The 24,473-nt window shown below is 33.0% G+C and overlaps 3 protein-coding genes across 5 annotated transcripts in view; 2 read left to right on the top strand and 1 right to left on the bottom strand.

The window, feature by feature from the left end:
• Nucleotides 1–542: 542 nt before the first annotated feature.
• On the bottom strand, nucleotides 543–11,015 carry LOC109595632 (kelch-like protein 26). Its single transcript, XM_020011040.2, has 4 exons — nucleotides 10,733–11,015; nucleotides 2,336–2,615; nucleotides 1,881–2,280; nucleotides 543–1,825 (listed from the first exon to the last, which is right to left on the bottom strand). Exons 2-4 carry the CDS (start codon nucleotides 2,592–2,594, stop codon nucleotides 649–651), a joined length of 1,836 nt encoding a protein of 611 aa, XP_019866599.2. The 5' UTR covers nucleotides 2,595–2,615; nucleotides 10,733–11,015; the 3' UTR covers nucleotides 543–648.
• Nucleotides 6,840–9,024, top strand: LOC109595612 (IQ and ubiquitin-like domain-containing protein). Its single transcript, XM_020011017.2, has one exon. The coding sequence runs from the start codon at nucleotides 6,943–6,945 to the stop codon at nucleotides 8,992–8,994; it is 2,052 nt and encodes a 683-aa protein (XP_019866576.2). The 5' UTR covers nucleotides 6,840–6,942; the 3' UTR covers nucleotides 8,995–9,024.
• Nucleotides 11,016–12,297: 1,282 nt separating the features above from the next.
• LOC109595652 (nuclear receptor-binding protein homolog) overlaps nucleotides 12,298–24,473 on the top strand; it is a 91,206-nt gene continuing 79,030 nt past the window's right edge. For all 3 annotated transcript variants that reach the window (XR_007548176.1, XM_020011065.2, XM_020011066.2), the window contains exon 1: nucleotides 12,298–12,895. Coding sequence is in view for 2 of the 3 variants with exons in the window: in XM_020011065.2 (XP_019866624.1) it covers nucleotides 12,767–12,895 (129 nt within the window). In the remaining variant the exon portion in view is untranslated. The remainder of the gene's footprint in view (nucleotides 12,896–24,473) is intronic.

The raw sequence follows: 24,473 nt of genomic DNA on the forward strand, positions 1-24,473 counted from the left end.
TGAAAACATTGTTCCAATTGTGTTTAAATTATGTCCTACCCTAAAATACTTATGTTTATTGTTTTTTCTGTTATACTCGTGTCTACTATACTGAATTTTTATGGAAAACTTTGAATTGTAAGTATGTAAAAGTACATAGGATAATAGCAAATTTAAACATTATTCGACGTGTTTTACTTACTTCCAAATTTTGACCACTTATTTTAGAAACACCTTGTATATAAAGAAATAGAAAATACTTTTAAAATAATTTTTATCTAAAGTATCTAATATTTTTATAAAGAAATTTTTAATTCTGAAAGAAAAGTTTATTTTAGTTTTTAAATTTCTAAAAATTCTTGAAATTTAAATTACAGAAACTATATCTACTGTTTTCAATTTTCTTCAAAACTTTATGTTTACTATAATAGTAAAATATTATGTATTGTTTCATAATTGTCAGTGATTCACAGTTTACTTAATTTACATCTGAAAACATTCAACAAAATTCTCTGTAAAACTTGTAACTCTTCCCTTTTCAACACGGAATAATAAAACAACAATTATATATGACATTTATATATTATATACAAATAAAATCATTTCGCAGTGTATAAAAATACTAAATATTAACATTCTTATATTTATAATTATTCAACAGAAACAAACTTAAACAGAACTTTCCGCAGCAGGTATAACTTCCATATCATCCCTGTATTTTGGAATAAATAATGTGGCACATGTGTGTTCCCAAATATCTTGAGGGTACTTGTCTTCAATTGTCCAAACGTCCTTTTCAATATCATAATTCTCCACCGCAGCCGTGTACTTATCGAACATAGCGTCACTGTGGTACCCACCTATAAAGTAAATTTTATTGTGTACACTTACAATACCCGCGTGATATCGGGGAGTTGGTACTCTCGTAACAACTTCCCATCGATCTCTTTCCACGTCATAAGCGTCTATAGTGTCGACGAGAACGCGTGACCTGGTCTCATCTTCAGTCCAGCCTCCGCAGACATAAAGATATTTTCCTATGTTAAGCATCACATGGTCTGCTCTTGGTTTTAACATGGGGGAGCATACCTTCCACTTGTCACTATTGACGTCATAACAATACATATTCGCCTGTACGTTATCTCTGTCGATGCCACCACTTATGAATAAGTTGTAGCCATAACTTCTTTCGTAACTGGCGCCTGCATGCTGAGTTATATAAGCTGGTAGGGACTGGACCATGCACCAAGAGTCTAAATTCGGATTGTAACATTCGCAGGTGCTCAGGTCGAACTCGTCGACTTCGCTGACTCCCCCAACCGCATAAAGCATTTGTCCCACAACGTTCAAGGTGAACCTACATCTTTCGATCATCATAGGCGCTAAGGTGGTCCATTTATTGTCTTGCGGACTAAACTTGAATCCAAAAGGATGTATATTTTCTTGTAAAAATTGGTTAAAGCATCCCCCAACAACGTATAGTTCATTATTTAACACAGCAGTACCAAAATTGCATTGTTCCACGTGAGGGATCGACGTGAGGTGCTTCCATTTGGCTTCATTAGAAAAGCAGTACGTTATCTCGTTAGTTATACCGTTGAGACCAAAGCCTCCGATTTTTAACACAGCCATGCCCATACCCCTGGAGTTCAACAACGAAGATTTGTGAACGACTTTTTCCAGTCTAGTTTTGTTGTACACATCCAAAATTGCTTTGTACAATTTCCAATCGCACGCTCTATCCTGGAAAGCCTTGTCCAAAATGTTATCAAGTTTTATGGGTGAAATTTCTTTAAAATGGATACAACGAAAAATGCGGTGGGCGTACGCCAATCTGACTTCCGATCTGAAACAAAATTGATGAGTACTTAACGAACTAGTAGTAAAAGTTTGAAGCTTACTCGGGGACGTCGAACCTAAAAAACCAATTGATAACGATTCTCAGCACGTCCCCTTCGGAGCAATCTACCGGAAACTCGTAGAGCAGCAGGTTCTCCAATTGGGGCAGTGTCAGTCTATAAAACTCATTGGAGTTCGAGAACTCCATCAGGTGGCCGCTCATGAAGCTATAGACCTTCATGCGCAGCTGGCTCAGGGAATACGTCTCCGCAATGGTGGCAATGTCGACGCAGTTGTCTATGTCGATCTGGGATTGGAGGTAGTTCGAGCAGGCTTGGATGACGGCGACCATCTGCACGTGGGACGCCGCCTCCAGAACGTCCTGCACGTTGGCTAAGTTGAGGGCAAGGCGGGTGGTATAGGCGTACTCCAACAGTTGTTGGAATCCTTTGGCGGTTATGCCTGGAAAAAAGAATAAAGTTACTAACACAAACACGTAAGGGATGTCACCACTCACCGTTCAGACAGATCTCGTTCTGCCGAGCCTCCAGCATGTTGTCGGTGAACATGGCACGGAAGTAATCGCTACAGGCCGCGAGTACCGCCTTGTGGGCCTGGAACACCGAGCCCTCGATCACCAGGGTGATGTCGAGGAGCTCGCCCTTCTCCCGGAGGGAGTTCAGACCCGCTAGCAGGGTGGTAGTGTGCGACGCGTGCTCGTAGTAGATAGTATTTAAGGGCTTGTCATGTAGGTACTTTTCTTTGTTTTTGGTCATTGTTTCTACGGTTAATTAGTTCTGAAAATATAAATAATGTCATTAGTCATTAGTATATAATAAAAATTACAAAAAATGAATAGATTTAGAAAAAAAATTACTAATGGACAACTTTTTTTATTGTATTTTATAAAATAAACTGGTGATGCATAGAAGGGCCAGTTTTTATATAATATTAATTATTATAGAATGTTTTAATGAGTATTAAGAATAGTTGCCAATAAGTAATTGTCGGCTTTAACTGTAAAGAACTTATTGTACTTTAATAACTATTTCGCAGCCATTGTTTTATGATAAAATATGTTCTCAAAACAATGGTGCAATAAACTAAATCGTTATTTCCTCAACAATTTTAGAGAATTCTTCACTTTGCTTATGCAACATTAAATTTATATTGTAAAAGACATAATTAGTAACATTAAAATTAAAAGGGGCTAGCTAATTTAACAGGTGTTAGTTGTCTTTTAATAAGCAGAATATATTGATTATTTTTTATGTTCCTTTTTAATGTGTATTTTTATATACACATATGCATTGAACAGGTGAAAGTTTATAAATTATATTGATAAACAACATCAATTTTCTCCATATATGTCAAATAAACATATATTAGTCAAGATCATGAAAAATTACCTAAAGGAGATAAAATGAGGTTGACATGCATCATTACAAAAGTTACGATGATCTGAATAAATTACATAACCGAAATGCAGTAATTACGATAAATCTTCTCACAGCCTTTCTCAATAATTCATTCTTTGTGTTTTGAGTAATTATTATTAACACAAAAACCGCATACAAATTGTACGGTTACGTTAATGACTGCTTTTTGCAAAGTAACAGTATTAAATACTTAAAATATAAGTACCATATTCTTTGATTTTGAAATTCCGACCCCACAACACTTATTGCACTTCATAGACCATTCTATTACAGTTATTTCATTTATAATTCATTAGTACTTGTCTGGCATCGTTAGTGGTAAAATCTAGAATACATATACATAGTACGTAGTAATTTAATAATGCTTGCAGCGGCTAGGAAAATTGTTTATCAAACATTATTGAGGTAATTCAGCACAATATCAACTCCTTCACCTGTAGTATTTTCGATTACAATGAAATAATAATGTACAGTAGTGGTCATAATTATAGTAACATATTTTAAAAATATGAACTGTAGTTGAATTGGATGAATTGAATTTATTTTTACTATAATTGTTGTGTCTTCTATGTAATTGGTCATTTTAATGTTATTTTTTAAAAAATTGTGTACTTTTTTATTTTTCAATGGACAAAATTACAATAACTTTTTAATTTAGTCTTTCATTGCTTTCTGTGATTTCAAATAGATTATTTACTAACGTCTTTTGGTTATTATAATTATTTAATCATTGATCAAAGTAACCAAGTGGTAACTACGAAAAACTTGAAAGAAAATTTATAACTGGATAATTCGAATGGCAGAAAACAAACCAATCTTATCATCAACTGAAATTAAAGCCAACCTGGAGGAAGTGGGTTGGTTGAAATTAATTCAAGAACTGTAAGACTTTGATTTCATCAGTATAAAAGTGACAATAAATCCACAGAAGATAAACAACGTCAATGTCGTCCTGAAACCTATACCAACGATGAAATTAAGCAATATCTCATGTAATGAATCAATATTGAATATTGTTAAATGTGACATAAAATGGGTTGATAACAATTTTCAACGATATGGACGATATGGATTGAAACTGAAACATGGTTGAACAGAATTTAAAAAATCTTAAGTCAAGGAAGATTTTGGAAGAGGCCAAGATAAAGTAAGACCATCACAGATTGGAGAATCAAAGGAAGCTTCTAAATGTTAAATGGTTCTACTTGTCATTGTTTTATGTAATAAACAATTTAATTATGAAGACCATGCTATAACTGAGGCTGATATTCTGTTCAATTCTATTAATTCAGAATATTTTTATATCAGCCTGAAAATGTTTGTAGAACATTGAAAAAAAGTTGATTATAATGGTGATTATATTATTTAATTAAACAAAGTTGTATCTATATTTCAGTTGAAACATTTATCAAACCTAAACATTTATGGCTTTCAAGTCCTTTCCAATATACTTCGCAGTTTGTTACAATTTCACTTATAATTATGCTGCATTTGTAATTTCTGCACCGTCGCAACTAAACGTTATATTCAGCTGATTTACAACAAAAGTGCAGCACTTCCTCGAAATCGCCTCGAATTAAATCTACGCATGTTATTCAATTATACCTCATTTGAATAGAACTTTTACTTTTTCCATGTGTGATATAATTGTTAGATTTTTAATTAAACGAACAGGAAAAATAATTCAGTCCCAGTCATGATCTAGTACTCCGATGAAAGTACTAATTTTCATGCTTAGTCATTTGCAATGGCCCAACAGTGCGAAACGCATCTTTCACCAATAATCGAAACTCGCGACATGAACAACCTTTCCACCGTCCGGTTTAGAAAATCCAACGTCAACTTAACTAACCGTTGAATCAACACCGAAAAAATAAAAAAAGATACAGTTTAATTTGACTTAACAATATCACATTTCCTGCATTGATCTCTGTCTGGCATCCGCAATGTAGACCGCACGGCGAAGAAACGCTTGTAACCGACAACCTTGAAAGGAAGAAATAATGTAAAGGTTATTTTTATAGAAAATGCCGCTCGAAAGCTATTCTTTAGCAAACGGTTTATGTAAATTGTGCAACGCAAAATCGTATCTAAACGATTTAATTAAGCATAATGACAAACACCGTAGTCGACCACAACCACAACAGATATCATAAGCAGCACATTGTGACACAGATATGAAGTTTTGGTGGATCGTCAGACGTGTGTTGTTTACCTTTCTGTGGTTATCGACAATGAAAACTGGATCAGTGGACTGGCCGACTAGTTTCAAATAAAATTCGGAGCGCATTTTTTTGGTAATGGGAATGAGGCTCGACTGGCGAAAAGTAAAAATTATGTTTACATGGAAATTAATTAGAAAACAAGAGTGGAAACTAGGATTTTGTGTATCCAACTTGTTGGTCTTTAAATACATCAACTGCGATCGTTTATTGACTGACTGTGGGAATTGTTGTCAAAAATGTGGTTGGTGAACTGGTTTTGTAATATGTAAATCAGTGTGATTGAACTAATTAATCTATTGTGTTTCTTGTATTTATCTCTCGTAAAAATTATACAATAATTGTTGTGTCAGAAGAATGTAATATTTTACAAAGGTTTAACCATTTCTATAAATTCTATTTAAAATTTGTATTTCTTTATAAACCTTTTTGTAATATTAAGAAACATCTAATTTAAATTTGATTGAAAATTGGATGAAAAACGATTTTATAAAAACACAATTAAAAAAATTGTAAAATTTATATTTTCATTTTCGAATAATTTAATGGAAGAGATTTTATCAAAACTCTTGACTTAAAGATTTTTTTTGAGCAATTTTATAAAATTCAGAGTAAAAAATTATTCATACTATATATATATATATATATATTAATTTAAGTTTAAATTGAAATAAATTAATAATTTAAAAAAATATATCATACAAATTTGAAAAATAACATTTCTTTAAAAACAACTTTATAAAATTGAATGTAAAATTGTTTATATTATAATAATATCAGAAATAAAATGAAGAATTTTATTAAATTTAATGTAAAAGTTGGACCATTAACGAAATATAAAATTAATTAACCGAGGTTATATTATAATAACAATATAACTTATTTTATTATTTTGGCAATACGGTTAATTAATCCTAATTAAGATGTTTTAATTGCTAAAATAATTCACCTCAAACAATAAACTGGTAATTAAGCATTTAATTATTGAATACTCCACTAAATCGAATTTCTGTCTAGAGGCAATTAGATAATTGCAAAAATGGTAATCTATATACACTTTCACGATTATCAATTCCTCTCCTACGCTATTAATGTCAACAAGAACCACCTAACACTTTCACTCGGTCTTATTCCATTTGCTTTTTTAGAAAACCACTTCAATTCTCTAATGATGCACTTAAGAAACAATTTGCAAATAAATGCGCTTTTATTTGCATCCACGACAGCTTGAATCCGCTTGCATGAATAGAAATACATTGACAATAACAACAGGATCACAAAATTAGAACTAGAAACTGTTTATAACTAATTTCTAATTAGGCATCTATTAAAACTGTACCATAAATTATATTAAAAAGGATTGATATCGAAATTTGAACACTGTAAGATCAATAATTCCGTTACCAAGCAACATATAAACTTGTTTTCTCCAAGAATTTACCCCAGTTTAGTGGTGGCTGAAAATGAGTGAGGGCTCAAGTGAACACACAAATGACTACAAAATTCAATCTCAAGTCGAAACCATTTTGGTGCAAGAAAAGCAAATCATCGTTAAGTACTTCTTGGAAACCACTAAGAAGCTGCTCTTCACCAACTCCTATAGCCCAACATGTCTGGTGGCTTCCATCAAAAAGAACATCGAACGGTACTTCAACGTACCCTTCGTCAACATCATACTGAAAGTCGGCAATCGAATCTTGGAAAACGAAGACAAAATCGGCGACTTCGGAAGCGACGATTTCGGCATCCTGGAAGTAACGCTGGCCTTCACCAACGCCAATTTGAAACTGGAACCGGAGGACGTGACGCAAATCTATCAGCACGTGCCCCCCGTTTTGCCGGACGTGCTCACCGTGCAGGTGCCCACAGAGGACAAGGGGGTGTACAACGTGGTGGTGGAAGTGGAGAACAAGTGCATTTACAAACCGAATTTGGGCGGATACCAAAATAGGGCCACCGGCGTCGAGTACCACAATGCTTATAGCCAAACCGGACCGAACAGACCACGGAGGCCGGGCGTCCTTTTCAATCACAGAGACACTCAGACCGCGTCGCCGAAAAACAAAACGGTGGAGGTCGGCGTGTCGAAGTGCACACAGGCCAACGGGATCTCGCCTTGGGTTCCCGAGGTAACCGATAAGATTATCGTGGCGAAGAAGTACGAGACGGCCGAGGAGAAGGAGACGAGGCTGGACGTTATGGGGAAAGTCAGACATTTGCAGAGGTGCATTAGGGCTTGGATTTTGAGGAGGAGAATAAGGCACCTGAGTGGCGAGTATAGGAGGTTGCTGAAGGAAGAGAAAGAACGGGAGATAAAAGAGGAGGTGGAGAACGCCGAACGACTGAAGAAAGATTTGATAAATAAGGCTTTCCCAGTTAATAAAGAGGATTTTGATATGGTTTACAGCATGATAGAACGTTGGAAAAAGGCTGAGATTGATAAAATAACCAGGTATTACTGCGGACCTGCAAAGATCGTGGAGTTTCAGATCCTCTTGGACAAAGAAATCGAGTTGCTGCATTCTGTGGACAAGATCAAACAGAAGGTGGCCGAAGATGTGGAGACGCAAAAAGTGGTTAATTTCTTCAAAAGCATAGGTATGCCTTTGAGATGGACGAGTGACTACAAGAACATCAGTATTGAAATGGACACCATTGAGACGCAAAAGGGACGAGAATACTTTCAAATGTATAAATCACTGTGCGACAAAACCTTATCCACAGAACAAAAGCTGGAGCTGTACAGTAGAATCAAGCAACATTTGGGGGACCACAAGTGCCCAACAACGGAAGAAATGCATAAGTTGATAGACAGAGTGGGCTTGATGCTGGCCAGGGGTATGTCCAAAATCCACTATATGTCCGTGGAAAAAACAATTCAAAAGCTGATGCTCCACCACTTCCAACAGCCCGAATGCAACGAAGGAGTGACCGACAGAATGATCCGCTTGAAAGAGGAACGCATGAAGAACAAATTGATCTGCTGCAAAAGCTGTCAGAAATTCAAAACAATGGACTCGTTCGCCCTGAATGCCAGAATGACCAGAACGAATGTGTGCAATTCGTGCCACTGGCTGAACAAAGGCGAGGACCCACTGGTCGACATGTCCCCGTACAAGTACATCCTAAAACAGATACGCAAATATGAACTGGAACACCACGGCAGCACTTCCGCCGCAATGATCGTCACGGTTAACGATGTGTATCACATCATTGACAATATTTGGCACGGAAAATCGGCGCTGAGCGAATGCAACGACGTCCACCAATTGCGCCTGATACGGTGGAATAGAAAACGGCAGTGGTCGCCTTGGAACTGCGTACCGTTGACCAGCGAGGAATGCAAGGCCCACATAAGGATAAAGGAGTTGAGCGACGTGTACGACGAACATTTTATGTCCACGGTGTTTGCTAAACATGCCCTGGCCAAAATCCAATTCAGGCATTTGAGGTTTGTCGAAAAATGTTTGAGCGAAGAGTGCGACAGCTCTTCGGAAAATGTCACTCATGTTTAAGGAATGTGCAATATGTAGTTTTTTAGTGTAATGTTGCGTTTTATGTCCTTCAAAGTTTATAGTTATGTTCACACACATATAACCAATAAATATATTTATGAAATTTTATGATCATTCCTCCATAACCATGGACAGTTTTAGTAATTTCCTGTTACTACTGAGTAATATTAAAATTGTGTTAAATCGATTGGTCATTAGCCATTTGTTCTTAAATTTTAGAAACTGCGAAAATAGACCAATATACCTACATAAACATTCACTTTACGTCGTTAAAATGGCAGCAATTAAATCCGGCCTTAAATGGACAAAAAAGTATGCGCACTTTTTTATTTATATTATCTCTATTACCACTTTCCACATCTATTTAAATTATCTAAGGTTACAAGTGTGCAATTTAAATTGTTGAACGAGGCTGTTTTCAGATCAATGTGACCGTTTTGCGCAGAGACTTGTTTAATGTGCATTGCAGAAGCTGATGTCCTTTTGATACGTAAACTACATAATAATTTGTAATTAATAATTATATTATTTCATTAATTTTAACTTAAAAAACGTTTCCTAATAGAGTATTAATTTTTATGTGATTATGTTTATAAATTACTTAATTAGTTGATTTTTGATTTTTTATCAATTTAAATTATTAAAAATATAACAATTAAATTTAATGAAAAATATTATTGCAATTTAACTAATATTTAACACACTATCTGATATTATATCAGTTTCAATTTTTCCTGTATATGTACACTGGTGGTCATAATTTTAGTAATTTTCTAAAATATATTATAAATATGAGCTGTATTATTTGAATTGGATAGTAGGAACTATAATGTTTATTATTTTTTGCTTGCTGGGACTTGCTGAAATTAGTTCAAGATGAGGTGAGAATATGGTTAATGAATAGGGGTTAATTTGATCCACATTCACTGGACCACAGAACAGTGGGGACGAATACATCCTACAGACATAAAACTACATAAGAAGTTTTGTTATACCCACAGCATGGTGATGCTTCAATTATGCTTTGGGGAAGTCCAAGTCTTCTGGCGTAGGCCCCCTTAACGAAGCTTCTATTAAATGTCCCTCAACATGAAAAAATCCCTTTCCAAAGTTGCTATATTTATGTCTATCTCAATTCAGAAAAATTTGAGTAATATTTTATAGAATAAAAATATTGTAGTTTTAATAATACTGGATTAAACAACAATAGTAAATTAATTATTCTAACAGTCAAATTAAATAAAAAAGTTGTGGCTAAAATATGAGATTCTAATAAGTTGCTACAATAATATAATATTTTTATATTAATAAATGCTTCTTTATTTAAAAATATTATCAAAAATTGTTATCAGTGAACAATTGTTCTGTTATTTAAGTCAGTCTATTAAGAACACCTTTAACAATAGAAAATGAACAAATCATTCTTTTAAAATAAAAATAAACAAACTAAAAAAATATATATATATTTGTGACTAAAATGTTGAAATGTAGGTGTAAAATCCGGAATGTAAATGTTAAAATTGTTTTAATAATGAAATAAAATGTCAAATAAAAAAAAATAAAATAAATCATTTATTATTTTATACTTCATCGCCATAAAATCAATAAAAATAACAACAAAAATATTGTTGTAAAAAAACCCTTTGTTAGCGCTCCAATCAAAATGTATGTCACAAATCCCAATAAATAAAAACAAATCGCCTTAACCTATAAAACGGTAAAATAAAACAACACTTACACCATCAATAAAACATCCCATCCAATTTATAAATTTTCAGAGTTGTCACTTATCGTTGGTGTTCCACGCACAAATCCACATAGTTATTCACTTAACAAAACCGCTCTTCGTTTACATCTGTCCAGGCGACTGAAAACAATAACCAGTCACAATCACGGCCAGAACGACTGACGTAACTTGACCCAATGGAGGGAACTACAAGAAAATAATTCGGTATAGGCAACCGACCAAAAATTACTACACCAGATATTATACATGGTTGCCGCGATTACATAAGGTATTGTGCCAGTAATATAGGCAACCCCTCTACTCCTCTATAGTATGGTATGAATATCAATTTAATTAATCAAATTAATTCTTAATTTCCAATATTTACAAACTTTAATATGAATTTAAATATAAATTATTTTGGCGCCAAAAAATTTGAATAAATACAAGGCGTTTATAGAATTTGTTAGCAGTTAAAATAAAATTTGTTTCCTAAAGTAAATACATCAAATTTAAATTTGGACCATTCGTGTTTAAATTTGGTATGTATTATCCTAAAATACATAAATACAATTCAATCTAATAAAATTTTTCCATATTAATGCAGTAGCGTAGATTACGGAGAGTCCTTCTGTTTTGTGCCCTATTTTCTAAGCTACAAGTTACTCAATTTAGAAAAAAGGTATTCTTGATTAAATATGATTATCACACCTATTTTTGAGACATTTCAGTTTTAATGTTTGAAGTTAAAATAATTTTCATTGAAAACTATATCAAATGGTATTATGAGATGCGCTTTATTGTTTTAATTATTATATAACAAAAAACCATTTATTACAAATTTGTATTTATTTAATAAACAGACAAAAATTATAGTGGCCTCATTTCCAAAGATCTTCAGTTTAATGAAATATCTTCCAAGAACTTGTAGTCTTGTCACTAGAAGTTGAAGATGCATATCTCCAGACGAATTACCAGGAAGAAACGTATTACCTAGTAGTTTAATTTCCTAGTGTTGAAGTCCAAGCATAATATACAATAAATACATAATAAAATACTTTTTTTCAAAAAGTAGTGAAGATATTTAATATAAAAAGGGTTTTTGTGATTTGATAAATTTATTTTGCGAACTAAATTTACATGACAAATACACTGGTCATTGTATGTTGTTAATTAGACGTTAATCAAAATAAAATATTATTTTTGTGCTGCAATGTAAATAAAATATGTGTGAAAATACTAAAAATGGTGTTGCCATCTAATATCACTAGTAAATAATAGTGCAAGTCTATTATGGTTTCTTTACTTTCCTGTGTTACTTAAAATATTTAAAATCACGAAAAAAATAGAAACTAGCAAAGATAAAAGGTATAAAAAACATTAAATTGTGTCTTTTATTAGGAATTAATATGTGAAAATGATGAACTTTATGAAGACATATAGACACCTGTAGCCTATACTGGTGGCTAGTTAGCAAAATATAAGATGACTAGTTGAACGTGAGATGTCACTGGCGGTTGCGGTGGGTTTTCGTGTGGCGATTGGTCCGCGTACCGGCGCAAACTCGCCAGTGCAGCTGTGAAGTTTATAGTGCGTCCGGTGTCTCGTTTAACCAGTGTCATAGAACACCAAACCGCCAGTGTCAACTACGTCAGTCAAGTCAGATTGGTTGTACCGTGATTGACTTTGTTTTCGTTTGGTCCTGGTCGTCGTTTGTGACCGCGACATCAATTGGAAATTGTCGATTGTGATTGATTGATAACGAAGGATTGTTGAATAAGGTGGTGGATAATTGACAGTACGCTTAATTCACCGAGTTAGTGCCCGTGTACGGTTTGTGGAATTCCTTGGTTTTTTGAGTGGTGAAATGTTCGTTCGCACGTATCCTTAAGGTGTATTTACGGTTATCCGTTGATAAATCGGTCGGTTAATTGGGGCAGTGATTTGATTTGATTATGCGCTGATGGAATACATCTATTGCTGTATATCCCCCTCGTCGAATAGACCATTGCCAGTGCTCCTCAGGGATAATTCACATAAATTATAATGTCGGGCAGTCATATGAATAAGGAACCTGAACACAAGTCGCCAAGGGAGAGTGGCGAGGATTCGGAGGACGAGAGCGAGATCCTCGAGGAGAGTCCGTGCGGACGATGGTTGAAACGTCGCGAAGAGGTGAGTGCACGACGTCTGTACGGGAAAAATACGAATCTGACAGCCGAACCGAACCTAACCTAACAAAACCGATTTGCCGGCAACCATTTTGCAAAAATCATTTCAATCCGCATGCCTCCGCGTGACGTCACGAATCGATGCCGGCGCCGGCCCTTTACCCACGACCACCGGCTCGGATCCGCACACACGGAAACGGTCCCCCTTTGCGGCGGCGGCGCCTCCGTTTCGCACGTGGGGCGACACTGTCTTGTCGTCGTTTATCGGTTCTCCGGACGAACATGTGTAGGGCTTATCTGCACGTCTATTAATGTTCGTTCACCATTCATTATTTTGCAATAGCGGGATATTTTTAGACCGGAGGAACTATGACCTTCTGTTTGTGTGTGTGTGTATACAACCGGTTTGCGGGCGGGATTTCGTTTTTCGATTCTTGCCCGTCGTTTTTCCTCAGCGATTTTACTTTTCTAACAGTAGCTGCGAGATTGAACGTCTTTTATTATTGGGTTACCACTGTCGTATACTTGTCCAGTAACTTTTCAAATTGGATTTTATACAGCAGGAACTAGTTTCCTCGTAGACTGGTTTTCAAGAACTGCTCATTAATAATCGAAAACTGTTTTAGACTGCACACACTGTGTTTTCCACAATCCGCACAACAATGGTCCTATGTTATGCAAATTGGCTGCTCAAGGAAACATTGGTAATCTTCTTGCGAATTTCACGTTGTAATAATTACATTGTGCTTTATGTAACAGCTGTCACAAGTATTAACCAGTCAAATATGCGGTTTCCCTTTAAAATTAAATAAAAGCACTTACGCAGCGGAAAATTACGTTTATTTCGCCTCCGGCTTAGAGATGTGCAGAGTTTATCTGATCTATTAATACGCTATTTATTATTTAGTAAGAGCGATGTTATTTTTAGACCGAAAGAACTATGACCTTCTGTCTGTATGTGTATCTGCAACCGGTTTTATGGTCGGAATTTCGTTTTTCATTTTCTTTTCAGCGATCAACGTATGGCAGATCTGGATTGGATTCGATTGGCTTGAATTGGGTTTTCTTGTGAATCGTACCAGTTTCTAATTTGTTACTTCTAAAAAGTTGACTAATGTGCGTTTCTGAAAAATCTCGCAATATTAGTCAAGTTGGTTTTTTATGTTGGTGCTGACGAGAGGTGATAAGAATTTGTAAATGTATCTGATATATCATTTTATTATGTGCACAGATGATTAAAGCCCACCGTTGGCAAGTGCATGAATTTTTATTATTCAAAAGTAAGCTTCATGTGTCGCTTATCCAAACGGTTGACGCATATTTGGAAGTGCGTCACTGAGTAGGCCGAAATACAAGCAAATATAGGTTGTCAACGACGAATTGTCGATAAGTAACGAATTATAATTAATATTAATTTTTACCTAGACACACTGCTGAAGCCTGCGGCCAATGTTTAAAAATAAAAAACTGGTATAATCAAATATAATACGCAGGTTTATAACCATGTCAAAAGTAAATTGTTTAAATATTTACGTATAATATTTTACAACTACATCTGCTATCTTCATTGCAAAATCTGTAATTTTATTGGAAAGGCAACAAATTTTCCGTTATTATTTTATTTTGTTTAACCGCCTTCAAGTTTTTATAACATAAATTTATAACATCGTCTCTATCAAAAAATTATAAACTTATTTCAAAATAAACAGGAAAATGTGTAGTTTTTTATTAGCCAATAAATTGTTGGAATAGCCAATAAATTGTCTATAACAAGATCTGTTTTCCAGTAATTTTTAGGAACTTTTGATAATACCAACCTACAAACAAAATTTGCTACGTACGTCAAAATAACCTAACCTAAAAATAAACATGTTGCCTGCACTGACGAATAATACAAATTTCTGCCAATAAATTATCAAATAAATTGGTGTGTAAAACAAATATTGTAACAGAATAATTATAAAATATTAACATATTATTTTAAGAAATATTCAATCAAGTCGACATTAGTATAGAGTAAAAGTACAGATTCTTTGAAATTAAAGATGAGAATGTCCAATTTTTAATTGATCAATAAATTGTTGGATAAATTAAATTTGTTTATAAATATGTATACGTTACATATACCACAATGACCTAACCTAAAAATAAACATATTGGCTGCGCTGACAAATAATTGGTACTTGTTATACACACATTTTTGCCAATAAATTGGTGTAATTAAGCAACTACTGAAACAGTATATTAATAAAATATTTTTATATTAAGAAATATTCTACATAAGCGTAAACTAAAAGTACAGTTTTTAAAATATTATCTTTATCAAAAAATTACAAGCTTGTTTCAAATTAAACAGGAGAATGTCTAATTTTTAATTGGTCAATAAATTGTTGGAAAATGGAACAAGTTCTATTTTTGCTCTATGTTCTAGAAATTATTAGTAACTTTTGTTTCTACTAATTTATAAACAAAATTTGTTTATAAAGATATACAGGTTACATATACCAGAATAACCTAATCTAAAAATAAAGATGTTGCCTGCACTGATGAATAATTGGTAATATTATACACAAATTTCTGCCAATAAATTGTGGAATAAAAATATGAGTGTTAAATCAAACAGCAAAATGAACAATTTTTCATTGGCTAACAAATTGTTGGAAGATGGACAAAGCTCCATTTTTTACTCTATTTCTAGTAATTTTTTAGTAACTTTTGATTTTAACAACTTATGAACAAAGTTTGTGCAAAAAGAGAGAGACATATACCAAAAAAATCTAACCAAGTTGAATTTCAATTCAATTCTATTTAAAGTTAAGGCTTTGAAGATAAATGAAATTAATCGACATTTTTGTTGTTGTTTTACTTATCTGAGTCAATTTTAAATTTTCCTTAAGTACTGTTTATTTGGAATTTTCTAAGTTATTATATCTAAAAATCTTTCCCCATTTTTCCTATGTTTTTCTATTATTTTATGAAATAACGAACACAAATATTTTCCAGTCCCACCAATTTTCCATCGAATGTTTTCGGCCGTGTGCGCGTGTGGCAACCTAAAAAAATCAGGCCTTCCGCGTTGTATCAGTAGAAACCGTGCAATTATCACCAGCCACGACCTGATTTGTGGCCGTGTACCGAGAGAAATGATTAGAAAACGCAACAACGGTTTTCACCCGAAAATGCACCGCACACAACCACACGGGGTCAAGGTCACCATTAAATTATCTTTATTGCCTCGCTTACCAGATAATGGGTCGTAAAACAATTTGTCGGACATTCTTGTTTTAATTTTTTTAAATCACCCCGTGTTTGTTCTGTGCGCAAGTCGGACCTTGTGCGCGGGCGAAAATAATCCAGAAAACTAACACTGAATTATTGTTTTTTGAAAGCTCATCAAATTCGATTTTTCGGGTCAAGGTTCTGTATACACTTTTCCTCCCTCGCAAAACCTGGCCGGCCAATTTTTTTTATTAGTGTGGAAGTGCGCACATTTGTTTTATTTTTGTTGGTGATCTGTTTTGTTGGAAATAGCATTTTAGATTGAAGGTAAATTATTTATTCCGTTGGCAATCAATCACTTTATCCGGTGAATAAATTTTTGATAAGCAAATGCTTTTTACTTCAAAAGCTGAATTCATTACTGTTGTTTACCATTTTTAAATGTGTTTTTAATAATGTAAAAACGTTTTTTAATGTCTGTATAAAAAATAATAGATTTTTTATTACACAGGCCACTTGAGGTGGAAACAACTCAATAATTTTTTATTTATAACTCGATTTTAATGAATAATGGCTCAGATGAGGGACAATTAATAAAGTACAAATGTATCAAATGATAATAGTTTACATTCAGTGGTAGTTGTTATCATCCCCATTTTGTTTTTAATTTTCTTTCGCAAATTATAAATATGCAACGGTAATCTAAAAGAAATTTGACTCGTGATCAGTGTGCCCAAGCGGTTGTTTCAGTGGAAGAAAGTTGGAGTTACAGCAGAATAGTCGAAAGTTTGGTGTACACCAGGAGACCAAGTCAGAGTAGAAATCGTGCTACAACTCCTGCTGACGATCCTTTTTTGACTTAACTTTGAGACAACGATTTGTGACTACTGGAAGTTTACAGTCTCAGTTAGAAAAGTAGAAAGGGTTCGAATAAGTATTGAACAACCACTTAGAGAAGATAATTTGCAACCCCATGTTCAAATTTTGCTTGAATACATATCATAGACGTGTGTTTCGACGGCCAAATGAAAGATATGCTGAATGTAACTTCATAAATACCACTTTATTTGGTGGGGGCTAAATTATGATGTTGGGATGCATTTCTTTAACAGCACGTGCCAACTTGGTGGTGATAAATAAGGGGAACCTTAATGCCGAGTGTTACAATTTGAATATTCTAGAAGAACATGCCGTGCCATATGTCCCTTTTAGATGTCCAAATTATTTACTAATGCAGGATAATGAATGACCACATAAAACCCATGTTGTCCGAAATTATCTTGTTGACGTTAGGATTAATACAAGGCCCTGGGCAGCTCCCAATCCAGGCTTTAACCCAACAGAACATATCTGGGATATTCTTGGGAGGATATAGAACATCTTCATGCGTCAAAATGAACCCAGATTTTGAGTATGAACAGAAGATGTGAGGCTCTCATTCGAAGTAGAGATGGAAATACCCCATATTAAGTTCATATTTTTATTTTTTATAAATATCAAATTTTGTTAATATTTAGTTTTTTTTAGAAAAACAATCTTTTTGAGATTTTTTGTAACAATTATAAATAAAAACTATTTTTAAAAAAATATACAAAGGTATACGTTTATTTTTTACTTTTTCAGAAAATATTACTATAATGGTAATATAATAATAAATAATTACTGATGTGGTGCATTAATATTTTGGAACAGTGTATGTAAAAATTCTGAACAACTCTAAATAGTTGAATTTATTAACGTCAAAATATTTAAAATGAAAACTGCTTGGGAAGCAACTCTCTCCTGCCAAAAATTTTCATTTGATTACATTGTACCAATTTCTTCAAATAAAAATTCTGATCAAATAGAATCACAGATAAAAAAAATCCAAATAGTCACGCTCACGTCACGTACCAACAAACTATTTATAGTTTAAATATTATGTAAAATCCAAATGACGACACCAGATTGTGTACTGTGAATTAAACATGTGTAATTTATAAACCATTGTAACGAAGTTCCAACGCTGCACGAAAAAACGACGAACCTGGAAAATGCATTTCGCTGAGGGAAACCGTGTTATTGTGGAAGTGCTGCATGTCGGCTGTTATATCCGGAAAATGGAGTCCAATAAAACGTCTGTGCATATGCCGGAATTCCATTTCGCTCGGAATAAAATATTCAAAACGTGAACGTTAGGTAAATCCAGTGTGGCGGGCGGGAATTTATCGCGATTTTAATTAATCTTCTTGCCGGATAAATTGGCTTTTGCGGTGCTATCTGGTGGATTTTATTCCGGGCACTTAATAAAATTTTTGCTCGGCGAAAAATGTGGTGTTTTGACGCATCTAGGATGGAAATGGTAAATAAGTCCTTTTAAATAAAATCAGACTGCACAATTAAGAGACGTAAATCCGTCGTTGTTTGTTTACTGATAGTAAATATCTAAAGTGTAAACAAACAAAATGCCGTTTAATAATATTTACGAACTATAAATAGACTGGAAGCCATTTTAATGAAATACTTCTCACAGCCTACATTTGTCAATGTTTTTTTTTTTTGGGTACGGAATTTGACGATGTGTTAACGATAACGATAATTAATGTTACAATAGATTGAATACCTACCGTATGGAGTCTGAAAACGTGAATCATCACTCCATTGAATCTATGTTAAGACCAAAATCAGATGGTGAGTTGATGACTCACATAGATTTAATACGAATTTTTGTTTCATGCAGTGAAATTTTGCTCTAATTAAAATAATCTTATATATACAGGGTGATTCATTAAAGGTATAAGTTTGTGGAGAACCAAAAAGATATTGATTTGAAAATTTTATAGCAATTATAACTTACTGACTTAAAAAAAATTGATTTTCGGTTTCATTATACGTAAATAACGAACACCCTGTATAAAATTTCGAGATACTAATAGCGGAATCCGTTTAGGATGGTTCTCGGCTAACTTATATGTCAAAAATTAATTTTCCAACATTAAAATCGGAGACTTTACAGTCATTTTGATTAAACTATCTATCCCCAAAAATCCAAAAATTTACAGTTCTACTTAAAATAACAGCTTTTTGGTATGGTGAATCATATCTTTCAAATTTGCCTAAAAGACGCAGTTATAGACTTATTAGACAAATTCCACTTCCATTTCCACTTGAAATATTTCGTGACATCTTGAATAGAGGCGACAGAGAAAAGCCCGAAACTTGGCGTAATAATAGTTTTGTCTACCCGACATGAATATTTTTCAAACCGTTGGCCCCCCTCCCCCATACAAACCATATATAAAACATTGCGAAACGTTTGTTTTCACTGAAACATCGGCCGTAGATGTTGTTTCACATTGTCTCCATTTGTTATTTATCACAAAATGGAAAAAATGTGTGTGACGCACGAAGGCAATTAATAAATAAATCGTAAAATATCCAACAAGTGAACGGGAAATGCGAATCCGACCCTGGTGGTCGTAAAGGCGTCGCGACGCCCTCCCGTCTCTCCCCCACCGTTCTCTCGCGGGAATTCCCGATGCGCCCCGTCGTAGACCCGCCCCGATTCCAGCTGCAACGCTTCCACCCCACAGCTCCCGTCTGCGAACAGGTACTGGGTCAAGGATAGTTTCAGCCCGCACAGTTTTGCATTCATTTCGAAAAAAACCTTTGCATTTTTAATGGAAAGATGACTAATCCGATTGGCGATATTCCTTCGTTAATTACTGAAATTATGGTCGAATTGTTGACGTATTTAAGTAATGAAATTGAAAAATCAATATTTATTTATGTTAGTTTACCTCTGTGGACGAGTATCGATAATATTTTGTGTTGCCAATTAAAAAAATTAAATCTAATCTTTTGATCAATATTTTAAATGTAACAACAAATTTGTTGGAAGTAACTCGAAAAGTGTTCTGTGAAAGTGCGATAACTGTAATATTTACAATTAATTTATCTTATCATTATAAATAATTATTATGAGAAAATTATTATGTATAATTCGAGACAAAAATAAATAAATCCCAGCTGTGAATATAGGGTCTGCATATTGTTATAACGAAGCACAATCACATTATTTGTGTTTACATGCTGAAGGATTTTTTTCAGTGTTTGATTTGTTTTCCAGCAGGTCGTGTAAATTCATACGGCGGAATGGAAGTAGGTCTACATTATGCAAATATTGGGTTATGCCGGATTGATAATGACATTTATATTAGGTGGAAAATTAATTTGCCACACGAAACTGTGGTTCATCACTGCATGTTTGGTGTAGTAAATTCAAGAACGGAAAATTACATTTTGACATCATCAGACTTTAGAATTTCACAATTGTTTCATTATGAGTTTAATTATTGATTTTACTTACATATAGGCAATGAAAAATTTATTGTTTTAACTTACGAAATCAATAATTTCATTTAGGAAAATTAAAATATTTAAAAATTTACATAAAATTGTTTTGTTAAAATTTCGATTTACACAATATGAAGAGAATTTAAAAATTTTCTAATTGTTTTGTTAAAGAAATCCTTGAATTTTTTATGGAAAATATTTATTTTATTATAATAAATTATTTTTTATGAAATCTAAGTACACAAAGTTACTTAATAAAAGAGAAATAAAGATAAAAAATATATTTATTTTTGTAAATTAGTTAATCCCAATCCTTAATTTTATTAACCACACTGAATTTATTAATTATTATTGTTTCATTAATTTTTTAAGGAATTTGAAAATTCTGAATTATCATGAAAAGATCTAAATTTTAGAAGTTTATAGCAAAAATAAATTGATTATTATTTTAAGTTTTAATTTCTGTGGCGATGCTTATACATAAGCATCTATTTTAAAATTTTAAACTATAACTATAAAATATTAATAAACATTGTAATTTGTTTCTCAAAATATAGTAAAACTTTTTTAAATTTTGAATTAAATTTATTCTTAAAAAACTACAGGGAAACTCAAAATTATTCATATTTTTAAATCAAGATTTATTAGATACTTATATTATTCATATTTATATTTATTGTACCTACGGTGCATTAAAAATTACAAAATAAAAACAGTTTTGAAATTTTTCATAATTATTGATTGATTTTTGAGAATGTTCACGAGGATTCCAGCACACAGAATATAAATAACCTATTTTTATAAAATTATCAAGATTTGAGCACATTCCAAACATCCAAACCGTTCAAAACCGTGCGTGCATTATTTCCCCACACTGACCGCTTGACCAGACGTTTACTTTAATAAAATTATTCAATTTATCTTTATGACTGCATCAAGAGTGTTTTCCAGACGTGTCAATAATAAAATGAAAAATAACGAATGTTTTCCGCACGTGTACACAATTTCCAACTACTACGCCAGATTCTTATTTACTTAGCGGCGTCACAAACTGGTATCGATTTGTCACAATGTATCCTCGGTGGGCGTATGTAACATCAACTACAAAATAATAATTTTTACACTTGCATTAAGTTATAAACGGATTTGTATGTATCAGTGTCGTTCATATGTAGAGCAACAAATTAATAAAAATGATCATTTTATTGAAATAACGATAATTTTTAATTTAAATTAATTTTATGATTATTAGATGTCTAAATTAGTTAAAGAGTGGTTTTTAAGGAGTACGTGTAATGTCTTGGCTAGCACAAAACTCAGACCTCAATCCAAATGAATACGTATGGAATTCAATTGATTCAGGCAAAAAGACGTCAAATCTGAATGACTCTACGAAGAAGTTCAAAATCAGTGGAATGAAATTTTGAACTATTAAATTAAAAAGCTGAAATCAATGAAAAAAAGTGTTCAGAAGTTATTAATGATAATGGATTTTAGATACTAAATAAAGGAAGGGTAAATGTACGTAAGGTTGTTTTTATTTTAATTGCCCTACTTTTGACACTAATATCAATTACATATACACTAATAAACAATTACATATAACATAATTGACAATAATATGGATATTAAAACGTACACTTTTATCAAGACAAATGAATTTTCTAAAGTTGCTCTATATATGAGCGATAGTGTAGATAAGACCTACCGGCAAATTAAGCTTTTCCATTTTATGCTAATAAATAAATTCCGGACGGTAAGGAAGGGTGTTTTTTATGAATTGAGTCGTTTGCGATAAGGATGTCGCAGGAAAAACTGAATGGACACGCGATCCTGCTCATCGCTACCTCGTTTGGGTCAGCAATTTTAGACAAATTGGGTATTCGGGCAAGATCTTATCTGTATAATAATTATTATTATGGCTAATGAGGTTATTTCATTGTTAAAGTGAATTTGTTCTGAAGATCTGACTGGGATAATTAATGTATAATATAACATATTAACTTAATTATAAAAATTTGATAATTTTTTAAGCTTCAGCTTTTGATATAGTGAAAAATATTAATTTTAAATCTGTGTAGCTTATATGTCTTTTTTTTGTTTAATTTATTAATATTTTGTAAATTAGTTTTTTATTTGAATATTTTTAAGAAACGGTAATTTTTTAGTTGAATTTTGAGAGAGTATAAATAAAATTCTTCATAAATGCATCAAGGCATAAATATCACAGTGCATCATTAAGATAATTATTAGTGAACCATGTTTATAATGAAAAATCATTGTCTCGTTTAATAACTTAATACTCTTCAACACCAATCATCTCGAATACAGTAGCCAATAAATCCTTAAACAGTTAATTCCGTTTAGCATGAGGCGTGACAAAGAGAACACGCATTCGTGGAACGGCCACAAGAAACGATTGTTTATAACAATTATCAGCTGGCGTTGAATAATGCATCGCGTCCGCGACGACGCCACCATAAACTGACCACTTTGTTTGTTTATCTTGGCAACCTTTGGTGCGTTTATTAATAAATACCCAACTCTTTTTCAACGGCAACAAAAGATTGAATGGCAACAACGTTGCAGTCCGGTTGTAATCGTCGTCTAATTGAACGTGTCGCCGACTAAGTGCGGCCCTGAGATAACTATCTGGAAGAATTCCAACCGCTTTCCGCCCAGAACAACACCAAACAGTACAAAGTACCATGTGTTTGTTGTGCATTAACAGTTCTCCAACGTATTCGAACCTTGACAGTTCAAAATGTTTAAGTTTTAGGGTCAGGAAAACAATTCCGACGGTCACAAAACCCAAATTCAGAGTTTTTTCCGACAATGGTGGTTGTAACAAACTATTTTTAAGTACATCCAATGTACAAGGTCCCCTAATTTGTTGCCTTGTTGTCAAAATTCATCAGAAATGTCGTTATATCTTAGCTGAAGAAAATATATGAAAAAATGTGTATTTTGAAGTTTAATTTTTTCCTACATTTTAAATATAATAATGATTTCAATTTAAAATGAAAAAGTTGTACATACAATATCGAAATTTTAAAGAATTTAAATTACTTTTTAATCCTCTTTGATCATACAAATCAAATTTTTTTTTGGAAATAAACAAAAATAATATTTTTTAATATATCAAAAATGGTTATTTTATGAATAACTATATATAATATTAATTATGAATAGATGGATAATTTTCTTGATAATTATCATATTTTGATATAAGTATTGTTATAAATTTGATATATTTTTTTAATTAAGATCTATTTGTTGTACTATAAACATACTTATTATCAATTTTTAACTATTTGTCTAAAAATAAATCAATTATTACAGTACATAATTTTACGTATAAAACAAAAAACAAAGCAAAACAGACAATCATTATATTAACTCAATATCAATATAAAATTGATCTTATTATCCCTCTTTAACCATACAAAATCTAGAAGATAAATAAAATAATATTTTTGAATATATCATCAGCCAATGACGATTAATTTGGTTCACACTGTACCTCATAAATGTACTAAACATACATCCACCCTAAACTCCCTCTTAATAATAGACATAATGGGGGTAGCATAAACACTTAACAATTCCACTTTTAATTCCCCATATCGTAATAAAACTACCAAGAACGAATTTAAGTTTCTTCTCGCAGTTAATAAAAGACTAATAAAACAGCGGTAATTATTTCAACTCGAATAAACCTTCGGATTAAAGTTGTATCGTTTATTGCTCAACTATAGTAGCGTAGCGTCGCAACGCCCTTTCCTATAATAACTGCTAAACTGTTTCAGTTCATGGTGTGAACCAACAGTTTCAGGCTACTGTTAAGGTGTAGGTTGCTACAACCATTGTTGTTGGTGGTTGCCTGCAAATTTTCATATTAATTATTTCGGAGGAGGATTACCGTTATCGCCTCGAGGAATCCAGGCATAAATCCACCCGCACAAAGATCGGGGCGGGCGTTCCCGAGCTAATTAGTTTTGACGCGAGACTCGACGTGAGTCACGACC

Source organism: Aethina tumida, chromosome 5 (assembly GCF_024364675.1).
Source record: "Aethina tumida isolate Nest 87 chromosome 5, icAetTumi1.1, whole genome shotgun sequence".
Classification (NCBI taxonomy): Eukaryota; Metazoa; Arthropoda; class Insecta; order Coleoptera; family Nitidulidae; genus Aethina; species Aethina tumida.

Coding starts and splice junctions, on each gene's coding strand:
- LOC109595632 (XM_020011040.2), bottom strand. CDS start 2,594: ATGACCAAAAACAAAGAAAAGTACCTACATGACAAGCCCTTAAATACT. Junction 2,281..2,335: donor GAACGAGATCTGTCTGAACG/GTGAGTGGTGAC, acceptor TCTTTTTTCCAG/GCATAACCGCCAAAGGATTC. Junction 1,826..1,880: donor TTTAGGTTCGACGTCCCCGA/GTAAGCTTCAAA, acceptor ATTTTGTTTCAG/ATCGGAAGTCAGATTGGCGT.
- LOC109595612 (XM_020011017.2), top strand. CDS start 6,943: ATGAGTGAGGGCTCAAGTGAACACACAAATGACTACAAAATTCAATCT.